Source organism: Cynoglossus semilaevis, chromosome 18, assembly GCF_000523025.1.
Source record: "Cynoglossus semilaevis isolate Cse_v1.0 chromosome 18, Cse_v1.0, whole genome shotgun sequence".
Taxonomy (NCBI): Eukaryota; Metazoa; Chordata; class Actinopteri; order Pleuronectiformes; family Cynoglossidae; genus Cynoglossus; species Cynoglossus semilaevis.
The window spans coordinates 7,947,932-7,960,225 of NC_024324.1; the positions used below are offsets into that span (position 1 = coordinate 7,947,932).

Sequence of the window (12,294 nt, forward strand, 5' to 3'; positions counted from 1 at the left end):
TTATTTCTTTGTACAATTTATGTCCTGGTTTTTTTTCTTCTTAGGCTAGAAAAAAATGCTTATTTTATCATGAAAATAATGAAAATATTGAAAATTTTAAAAATATGTGTATACAGACACACAAATGTGTGTTTATATTCAGTTGTCTACAGACACAAAGAACGACGCCCAACCAATCAATCTGTCTGGCGGAGAGAGCGCTGGAGGAATAGATCTCAAGAAATTGAGAAAACAGGATAGACACTCCGCGCTGGAGAGGAGAGTGAAAGAAATGGGAGATGAAGGAGAGGAGAGAGGGAGAAAATGAAGATGTCAGTGGGCCAGCGGGGGAAAACACAAAGTGGGCGATGAGGGAGTATAACAAGTGTGGAGATAAGAAACGGAGAGGGAGAGAAAGTGATCACTGATCAGTGGGGCTGGTGTTTGGTAGCCTCTAAAAGCACCAGTGGGGAAGACGGAGAGCTTTTAGAGTTGAGAGTAAGGTTTCACTTTATTTGTGTCAAGAGAGAGTGAGTGGCTAAAGAAACACAGCTGCAGTCTCCGCTGTAGTGGCTTTAAAATGAGTCAGGTATGCATTATTAGAAATAGCTAAAATCATGACAGGCTTATTCTTTTACCATCGCAGTTCAGTTTGTCCACGTCTCCTCAGTTTGCCCGACATCTCTTCTCTTCAGGAGTGAGTTTTCCCGTGAAAGATCCAATCGCCCTAAGCTTTCCAAAACGTCCCTGCCAAAAATTCCTCAAGCGTGTTTTCTTAGCTGTGACTCAGACACAGAGCTAGAAGTAGGGCACGAGTGAGTCACCTCAAAAACACCACGAGTGCTGAAATGGCCAGGCTAGTCTGTGGTCCACCTCAGACACACGCTCATCCACAGTCAAGAACATAGAAACAAACCGATGAGGAGCATGAATGAGAAATTCATCTACCAACCAGCCAGCTCCACGGGCTGAGAACGACCAAAGAAGCCCCTCCAATGACCGAGGCGCTCATGTAATATTAAAAAGTACTACCTGAGCAAGTACTGCAGCAAGACTGATCCTTAACAATACCTGGCTTATCACAGTTGAACTTTGCCATCATGGATCTACTCTACACAGCACTGACTGTGGAGAAGAAACATGTCATCCACAGCCGCGCTCTCTCTTCACTGCATCACATTAGCTTCATAGAAACTATCATGTCAGAGGGAAACTGAGCCTAAACACTGTCAAAGGCTCCACATCAGAACAGCTCTTATTTTATCATCAGTCACCGGCACTGACGGCTGACTTCAGGAGCAAAACTGCAAAAGTTTCGTACTCCATTTTAAAATTCCTCCAACTCGGAGTGTGTTTCAAAGCCACAGCCAGGAGACAGATAACTCCGACGTGAACATGGTTATGAATTTTAGAGGGGCGGGGGGGGGAAGAAAAAAATTCCTTGAATAGCTGTAGATAAATATCATAAAAGAAGAAATGAGCCACAGTTTGATTACAGTAGATTCCACGTGTTGCTCCTGAGACTCCGTACATATGTGGGTCATCGTCTTGTTTTTGTCAGTTAAACACTTTTCCAGACAATGTCTCCAGGACTGTCATAAGATTTGGCCTCAGTGTTTCTGAACACTGTGTGTTTTGTCCTTGTGACTCACTGTGGCTAATACAGGAGCTTTAGTGTGCTGTGGGACATTAGTCTGCAATGATGTTAAAAATGTAAATATTCAGAGATGGGAAAAAGTGCTGCTTTAATCAGTTATAAAAAAAAAAAGGCTTTTCGGTACTATTTTACAGTCAAACATGCCTTGGATTTCTTAACGGCTGTATAATGACTGGATTTTGCAATAACCATGAAATAACACTTGTTATGGCTTTTTTTTATTAGCGTGGTAAATTGAAAAGTAACAGCTGGCTTATTTCATTAACAGACATTCCGACTCTCTTCACGTACGAGGGTAGTTAGCGTGAGTCAGGTCTATAGAGTACGACGGATAGCACTAAAAAAATGTGGAGGCAGTAACTTTAAGAGGCCAAAAGTTACGTTTACATTTTATAATCCAGTGAATAGAATTGTTTTTTTTTTTTTTAATTGTCTCATTCTGATGTCCTTCTGTTTCTTTCGTCCATCTCTGGTGTTTCTCCGGCCGCGTTTATACAGAGCTGCAGACATAAACACGCGCAGAGAAGATTTATACGAAAAAATATTTACCATATAAATAGATGAAGATGGGAATGATTATCTTAAACAAGAATGATGGAACGACAAAAAGTGCAACAGACGGGTCTGTATAAACGCAAACAAAACAGAGTAGATTATATATGTGTAGCTTTTTATGTTTGGCTGTGAACGTTGTTGTTGCTAATATCACTTGCAATCATTAAATGTCATCTCTAAGGATAGTATTTCAGGCTTCGAGGAGGAGTTCCACTGTTGATATTTGAGCACTGTCTGCTTACAATATATTCTTATTCTATTCCAGGAATACATTTTATCTTAGTCTGATGTAATCTGGAAGAAGATCCCATTAGATAGACAAAAAAAAAATAAAATAAAATCCTTATGTAATCTGTTCTTCTCAATCATTGGTCCATTATATGCAACACGAGTTTTCCATGAACCAGTAGCAGAGGATGTGTGTGTGAGAGGGAGGTCACGCACATTACAAAACACAACAGTGCATCATGTATAATTTAATTTGTACATATATAATGTATATAGAATTATTATTTTATGTTATGCAGCGTTATCTAATGTTAGTTTAAACGTTTACTGACGAATCAGGAAAAACTGTGTAGAGAGCGGCGGACAGAAGGACAGAGTTCTTCAAAATAAAACACCATGCAGAATTAAATTTAAAAAAAAATAAACCTTATTCTTTCGATGCGGCCCTGTGTCAGTGCCTGGTGTTTATGGACACCTGGTCTAAAACAGTGTTATTCAATTAAATTCACAAAGTTTTATTATGTCAGAATTTCACCTTTATAACTTATTTTACTGTAATGTGTTAGCTCAGCGATGGTGTGCCTGTGAACAACTGTTTCTGAGCCATCACTGCTGATGTGAGTGGGAACAAAAAACCTATTACCAGTCTTTGAGTCGTCTTGAACGAACATGTCATTTCTCACTCCATTTTAGTTTGAAAGCCATGTTTTTCTCTCTGAGACCATTTGTCACTTACTGAGGTTCTCCCTCTGCCTGTCTGAACGCCGTGGATTTGAGTGGAGCAGACGGATGGAAAAAAAAATGTAACAAATGTTTCATCAGTTACAGATTCAGGTCAGGAGAGGATGCTACCAGGTCAGCACCTGGACCACAATTCACCTCAGATGAAGGGGAAGCTAAGGTCAAGAGCAGGACGAGCAGAAAATCAATAGATAGACACTTCGGTGACACAAAAAGGGGGCTCTGATACAATTTAGGGCTGAATTTCAGCCATTGATTTTTTTCAACTGAACAAGTGACAGTGGAATGTTTGGTCCACAGTTATAACAGCAGCAGTTGACTGAATCCAACTGACTGGATTCTAAAATAAAAGGATGCCTCCAGACCTATCCACTCCTGGTATAGACCACCTTCCTGGGGGGTCTGGGAGCTGAAAGCCTTTTATTTGGACGCTGTCAAGGAGCAGATACACACACACAGATACACACGCCTGGTTTCCTCTAATCCGACTCTCTTGGTACACTGCATCTCGTCAGTGTGAGCGACGTCCCTCAACAGAGCGACTCTGGCTCCGTTATCTCAGTCAGGGATAAACCTGCTCAGGAGATAAGACCGTGTTTAACGGAGGAGTGACTCATCCGGCTAAACCTGGGAAAGAGCCAGGCTGCTTGCGCGTGTGTTTTTTTTTTTCCCAGGTACTAATAATAGCAGGTAATAAATAGAACACAGAGGGAGCCGAAATGCCATCCTCAACAGTCGTCTGTTACAAAAGCTGCAGTAATGAGACAGTGACAGTGGGCTGTGAGTAACATGAAGAAAAGTGAGACTGAGATGAAAGGAAACACACACAGTACATCTGTGGGAATGCAGGAGTACAATGTGCATTGAAGGCAAAGACTTTCCAAAGGAGGACTTACATAATAAGGAGCACAGCACAAATCCTAGTTTAATAACCTGCTGAATGAGTTAATTTAACCTATAATTAACATTTCTTTTTTACACCTTCAGCTCCATCCTGATAGCTGCTGTTTTCGAAAAATGTCCAATCAAACAATTCAAATTCAAAAAAACATTTAAATTTGGAAATTCAATTTCTTACATAATAAACAGCACAAAGAGCTTACATCATCGCCTGCCAATTCTGATGATTTGATCAGAGGAAAAACCTCTCTACATGTTGGTGAATGGACAGGAGAGCAGTCAGTCTGTTCAACGGTAAATCTGCCTTAATGTGGACTAGAAACCTCTGGATCCACACATTGAGAATTTAAAAATAAAAGCACAAGAAAAAACCCAGCGTTTCAACCATATGGAACAAACACAACACACAAATGACGAATAAAAGAATAAATGACGATATTCCTTCGAAAACATGAGGCCATTAATGCTTACATCAACTGACCTCAGCAGGACTGACTGGACACTGACTAGATCCAATTCACAAAATGCAGCGGGTCTAGAACGTTCCCTGCAGAAACTGTTGACACCATAACAACACCGTAAACACATTACACCCTAATAGCACTTTGATGGTGTGACGCTAATGTATTGTCCTGTTGCCTCGTCTCAGTCTGTTTTGTCTCGTGGACTTTTTTGTTTTGTATAAGAGAATGATGTACATCATTAACTCTGTCCTTGTAATGTAAATTCATTCTAGAACATTCACAGTAGTAGTCAGTTTTGGCTGGAAATGTTTAAAGTTGTCAGTCAATGGTATTTAACTGTTGTCAGTCCATGTCAATCAATAGAGTGACACTGACTGATCATTTGCTGTTCCTGCGATTATTTCCACTCCATCCTAATTGCTCCTCGTGCACGTTCCTCCCTCTGGGGAACAATTCCGCCTTTGCTCGGTCGGTTGGTTATTTAGTTATAGGTGACCAGCAGAGTGAAGCCACCTGAGCTGACCGGCACCATCAGCCAATCAATGCACATCACGGGGAACATGGACAGCTGATAGCTGGACAGATTGGACCTTTAATGACCACCAAGAGACAACAGACCGAGGGCTCTAATCGAACTTGACCAAACAGGAAGGAATCTTTTCTCCCCTCCTCGTTCACTGACTGTTGCTGACTGTTAATCTGTCTGTCAGGGTGAACTGTGTATTTTCTGTCTTTGCCTCAAGCTCGTCTCAAATATTGAAGAGTGGAAAAACTACAGAGGAGAAAAGGAACACTTTGAGTCACCAAACTGTGCATCTTCCTCACCACAGGCCGAGTCCTAATAACACTAATGTGAGGTGTTCTGTAGAAAAAAGAACTCTCCTTACATGTATTTCACTTTCCAGTGACTGTGACTGACACTACGAAAAACTTAGCCTGCCTTAAGTAGCGCTAAAACCAAAAAACACATCAACAAGGCAGCATATTTCACATGCAACATGTTTAATGCCTCAACGCCTGCACAGCCGAAAATCATCATAGCATGTCGGTGTAGTACCCACAGCTTTTTAGCTTAGGACCTACTATTCCATACATATGTGTGTGTGTATATATATATATATATATGTATATATATATACATATATATATATATATATATGTATATATGTATGTATGTATATACTGTATATATACTGTTTATGAAATCCTATATTGTTTAGTATCTTTAAAGCATTAACGTTTCACCTGTTGCCACATTAGTTGGACTATATTTCCAATCAGTTGCAGATTCACATCATAAAATCCTGTCGTATCAAACTACGCAGGTGAAGACGATCGAGCAACGCAGAAGAGGAGGAGGGGGAGCAGATCCAGGCGGGAGATTTTGTACCAGGCGGGATGCGTTCCCCTGACAGCTGAGAACATCTAAATTTAGACACACCCCCTTCTCTCCACATCCTTAGCATCTCCTCGACGCCTCATCTGCACTTTCCCCCCTCCTCATCACCACAAACACCGAGACATGAAAGCCCCTGTGGAGAAAGTATCGACAGCTCTCTGCTTGCGTCAGACAAGTGTCAGCTGCGCCTGAGCTGAGAGTGTGTGTGTGTGTGTTTGCAAGTGTGTGTGTGTGCATCCATGGTGGAGCAACAGCTTCCTAAAATTAACAGATGCCAGAAACAGGTAATGATACAGATTTGGAGTTGGGAAGCGTGTGCACATGTACAGAACTGCATGTGTTCCAGTGCACGACACGAGATGCTAATCACATCATTGCTAATGACATCAGTGCCGACAAGAAAACAGGAATCTGCTTTTTATAATTTAATATATTTTTATTTCAAGATGGCTTATTGGCTGATTTAAAAATACTTTAGGTTATTTTCAAACCCCTTATTTTATACCTGTGTTGTCATATTTGGATGTTTAATATTCTAGATTTTGTTGAATTTTACACGCTACCATCTAATTTGATTACATGTTGTTGTATTGCCTAAATATGTGTCCATTTTCTATGTTAACACAGGTCTGTTTTTGCTAAATTTCTGTCTATTTAGAACTTATTTTGGCTACGCTGATCAATTCTAAGGCTAGCCGCTTTTAAATAGCCAACTGTTGAGATTTACTCAAACCGGTACGTATTTATTTTATTTTCCTAATGTTTTGGCTTAGTGGCGCTTTGGCCCAGAGGCAATGTCTCTGTCATTGGTGTGGAACCCCAGGGTTCACCTTCTGGACAAGTTCGAATCCCGGTTAGGGCGGTTAATACCTTCCAGTGGACTCACCACCCGCAGGAAGGTTTGGGGGGTTGGTACGGTGCAATGTGATTTGGGTGGCGACTGCTGCCCCTGCGACCCGGTAACGGATAAGCGGATGAAAATGGATGGATGGATGTTTTGGCTTATGTTTGACTGTCACCGTGACTTTTAGCTATAGATTTTATTTCTAAAATGTACTTCCATCTTTTGCCTTCTCAAAACACTATTGGCTCTCTGGATTTAAACAAAAAAAAAATTAAAAAATTAAAAAATAAAGCCATGATGGCATTTTCTGTTTTTCTATGAAAGCCACAATGGATAACTGTTGGACAAAACTACAGTACTGTACAGTACTACTGTGTATCACCAAAACTGCAGCCTAGCCATTTCTGAACTCACAGACACTACTGTGACGCAGAACTCCAACCTGAAAGTCTCATATATTGTGATTTTTTTTTTTTTTTTGCTGAATAATGGGCAAATTACAATCCAAGCACAAAACACACAGGCAGCAGAAGGAACACGTACAAAGCTCCGAACTGTACTGTTCTGAAAAGGTTACCGTGGCAGCAGGTGCAGAATGTGCCAGGACGATATGGAAGGATGAACGGCATGTTCGCTATTGACCTGCAGAAAACGTTTGGCTGACTGTCCCCAACCCTGGTGTGTGTGGCACCCCCGCCAACCCACACCCCACTAAAATCTAGTCGCTTTCTGCCAGTGTAGAAAAGTGGAAAGCACTTTTTGTTGCAGCTGCACACTGTCTGTAATCATAGCCCACAGGGGACACATTAGCACCGAGCAGCACCATCATTGCCACACAGCCACCAAGTAAACACGCACAACACACACTGGTGCTTCATACTGTCGTACGCAGCTAAAACCCGAAAGGAAAACCATAAACCTGCTGTGCACTTAGTGAATATGATATTTGGGTTTTTACATTAAACAAAAAGAGCTGAATAAAAACTTCAATGAAAGGTTAAAAACCATCGAGAGAGCAATTATTTTTCTCAAACGTCCATAAATATTATAAGGCCAAACAATTTAAAGGAAGACATTCTTTTTAAAACGCTGCATAGAAAGTATTGAAGGAGTAGTAGTACATCTGATGTACGTATTTAATAATAGAAGCTTTAAAGTTCAGTAATCACATATTAAAACCAGTCTTTCTTCAATAAAAACATTCTTTTTTTATTTCAACTCACCTTGCTGGTTGAGCTGCTGTGTGCTTTTGCTCCACTGTGACAAGCCCACGATGGCCACCATCTTAGCGCCCAGACTGGAACGCCTCTTCTTGTTGCCGGATAAAGACGCAGAGTCTGGGCCTCCGCTGCTGGGACTCTTTTCTAGGTTGTACATGGCCCCTGAAATGCTGGAGGAGCGAACCACGTTCCGGGCGGCCGCGCTGAGCCCACTGAGGCCACTCATCCCGCCCGGGCTTGGCACCTCCACAGAGCTGCTGAGCATCATGGTCCTGCTGGACTGGAGGGCCAGTGGGCTGGGAGGGGCGAGCAGGTTGACGGAGGGCTGAGAAAAGAAGACGGAAGGTTAACAAAATGACTCATGGGTAAAATTTTAAATTTGGCTAAAATATGTGGGAATTTAGCCTGTTCTAAAACCATCAACCTCACTTAGTCTTTTTTTTTTATTTTTAGGAGAATAACTTTGCTTCCAATTTTATGCTGAACTCCTACGTTTCTGCATGCTGAGAGCTTCGGTGTGAACATGCTGATCTTTAGTTCGAGGCACTGCACTCAGCTGCAGAGATCACATGTTATGATGAAAAAAATTCTTTATGCACACGCTGCCTGGGATGGAGCTCATGAATAATACAAGCACAATGAATTTGGCCTAAATATGTCTGTAGATCAGAGGAGTCAAATGTAGATGCTGCCTCTGATGTCACTGTACGTAAAATCACATTCAACTGTACAACTCCAACGACTCACGAGAGCACTACAGAGGAACTGTAAACTGATGTGGCAGTTGGTTCACTTCAGCTTTCTGAAATGAAAGTCGCAGTATTTCCACGCAGCCAGTGATGCAGCGGCATTCATTCTTAAGCAGAAAGTCGCTTCGAAAAGGATGAAGAATAAAGATGATCCCACACATCCTTACGCTCTTTTCTCTCCTTACATCTGAACCAACCCTATCTCCTCTAGTCCAGGCCGCGTTCACTCCCCTCAGGCTTTCATTGGAGGAACATGCAGAGAGAGCCAGCGGGAGACACGGACAACGGTGGGGGAAGAGGACGCTTTGTAATGAATGGACAGAGAAAACTGCTGCAGGAAACTGTGGTGAGAGAACGAGAAGCCACGCAGCCATTTGTCTTCTCCTAAGATTTACTGTTGTCATGGCTAAAAGGACAAACGTCAAAGTTTAAGACTAAATCGTACTGAATACTGTCCTGTCTTTTTGTTATACCCACAGGATAACGGTGCAGAGCGACGCTGATGTGAAATGCACTATTTTGAATGACAATACTTGAGTTTCACTACAAAATTATAGCATAAACATCAGTGTCCCTCGTTTCTGGTCCTGTTATTCAGGATCTACCTTGTGAACGGACACTGAGAAACGGATGGATGAATGGATGGATGAAAGGCTAATCTCCACTATTAGCTCTTTCCATTAACACAAATGTCACAAGTGCGTAGTTAGAAATGGCCGACTGATCCAGTAACGACCCATTTGCTGGACTCCTTTATTAGCCTGCAGTTTAGCTGTAAAGTGGATGGTGGAGTAAAAGTGCAGGTCATGGAGCGGCGAGCTAACGTTGGCCGGGCTATTTTTAAAATCCAATAGACTACAATGTTCTGCTTCTAATAGATTAATTCACAGGGTGTTTCACACAAAAATAAAAACTAAAAAAATATACTAGCTTCAAATCCCTTCAATCAAAGAACACAGATGCTACGCTGTGTAACTAATATACACCTACGACACAGAGTCCACGACTCTTTTAAAAATCACAAACGTTATTAATGTCTCTGTGCCTGTGTACGTGGAGCAAATCCTAACATGCTGCACCCTGAAGGATAAAAATTCCATTACTGAGAGTAAGGCAAAAAATAAAATGCGAGATCAGCTTTTGATTTTCTTTTTTTAAATAAGGAAATACACTAACATGGAAAATGAGATTTTTCATCGTACAAGTTCATGACAAACAATCTGACTGGCAGAACACATGCAGTACTGTATTCTTCCTCCTGAGCCAACTCTGCAAACACTGTGGGTACTGTGTGTACGTGTCCAGAGCCTTCTGCCATTGTGTTTCTCCTAATGTCACGAGTATATGCATGTGTGTGTGTGTGTGTGTGTGTTTGATACAGCTCTTTGATCATAAGGGGTCTCTGAAGGTGAGAAAACAGAAGGCTGGTTTTGCAGCTAAACACACTCACACAGGACAATTTGAGCGCCAGGCTGCGGGATGACAGAGAGCCAAATCACACACACACACACACACACACACACACACACACAGACACCAAATCCCACACAGGGAGAGACTCATCATTGTGCAAACACACATATGCTGTACTGAATGTACGCGCCAGAGTGAGGCCAGAGAAGGAGCCAAGACCCAGAATGACAGAGGGCGCTGACACTCCTGTCTTGGCTCCAGGACCTGAATCAACAACTAAATCTACTGTAAAACACTCTCCTCTGACACAAATTAGATTCAAGCATCAGGTTGACCGAGACAGTGCATCAGCGTATCAGAGGCGAGCTGACCAGACTGCAGCTCACAGCACTAATAAATATGAACAAATTCCCTATTTCACACTTTGCAGAGCGATAACACGCCGTGGTGGCCACGCACTCGAGTCTAAATCAAACACTAACAGCTGTGAACAGAAGAGTAACGGAGTTCATGCTCAGTTTTTGTTTTCACGTCTCCCTCTGGCCCAGTTGCATTAATATCCAATGAAAATCTCTAATCAGGATCGTCGCTGACACACACTGTACGCTCTTCACACACCGTCTTCTGACAGCGGACAAAAATCTGATTTGTCACGCCATGTTTTCACACAAACTGCTAATGAATCGATGGAGCGTTCGCAGTGACGCTGAGGTTAAAAGGGTCACACACCGTCCACCCAAAGACATTTAGGTGATGAAACATGAAGATAAATGACTGAGATCATGTGGTTTATAGTAGGCAGTAGTGGCAAATGTAAACTTGAACAGAACTGGAATAAGACAAATTGAAATTGAATTACTTGCCGTGCATATTTTACACACACATAGAATGTGAACACTGCATTTAACCCACCCAGTAAACATGAGTACTAGTGATTTTTACCCTGGAGGGCCACATAAAATGACATCAAAGCCCAAATTTGGGCCACAGGCCACGAGTTTGACATATATGGTCTAGGCTTATCACAACAATAGAAAGCTAAAGCAATGGTGTTCTGTGTTGAATCAGAGTATGCATATGACGTATGAATGTATCTGTAAGTACTGTATATAAACTGCAGTACCTTCAGAACAGTAGTTCACATGTCTCTCCAGGTTTGGGCTGAGATGTGGTACTGAAGTTTTCCCAGTGAAGTCACATGGGCTTGGTGAGTCAAACAGTACTGACACACACACAATTATTTACATCAAACTTTTAACCATCTTCTTACTAACATGGTTTATTCAACCGTTAACGTTTAAAGGGCACATGATTTCAGTTCTTGACAAGAAATACAAGCAGAGCAGGAACATCACGTGCGTCACAGTGCAATGGAACTGAATAACTCTGTCACTACACATGGTAAAAACAAATAGAGCTCAAGCAGTTTGAATTTCAATTCCATCTTAGTTGATGGGATGCCAGTTAATCCGACTCGCCTGGAATAAAAACACACTTTCAGCAGCAAAAACAATTATTTCAAATAAATACGTGCAGGAATGAGACCACCCGTTCCAAAAGTGTCATCAGTATCATTTCAAACATCCACTCACTGCTCAGAATCCCTGTATCCCACACTAATCCAACCACAGCTGAGCTAGCAACAATGTTTTTCTTTTTCTTTTTTATTTCAGCTGTGAATCAAATAGCCCACATCCAGGACTGAAGCCAACAGCCTTTTGGAGAAGTGAGACCTCTCTCGTATCATCACTTATCACCCTCGGCTCTGTCTCTCTGCACAACACCAGGGGAAATCTGCGGTTAAACTGAGAGCTGTAACGTCACCGGGTTTGTCTTTGTTGTCACACAGACTAAACAAAGTCCAATTTATTTATTTTTATCAAACGTAAAAGTAGTTTGGGAAAACAAAGTTCAACTGCTAACTGTTTTCCTTGGTGCACACTAAAGTAGCGACCGAAATCTCCCCTCGCTCTCTCCTTTCACCAGGCCTTCTGGCACACAGCGGCTTTCTTTCCAGTCCCTTCTTCTTTCATCTCCATCAAAAGAGTAGCGGTGAAGTTAATCTGTCAGCGCCGGGCCATGGAGAGCTCACACAGAAAACAGAAAAATAAAACCCAGAATTGCTGGGCTGCAGGGGCAAAGTGG

General features: G+C 41.9%; 1 protein-coding gene across 1 annotated transcript in view; it reads right to left on the reverse strand.

The window, feature by feature from the left end:
* The window catches only part of rims3 (regulating synaptic membrane exocytosis 3), a 36,804-nt gene that overhangs the window by 19,952 nt on the left and 4,558 nt on the right, over positions 1-12,294 (reverse strand). Inside the window, 1 exon segment of the mRNA XM_008331435.3 lies at positions 7,991-8,312. Coding sequence (XP_008329657.1) covers positions 7,991-8,255 — 265 coding nt within the window. The 5' untranslated portion in view covers positions 8,256-8,312.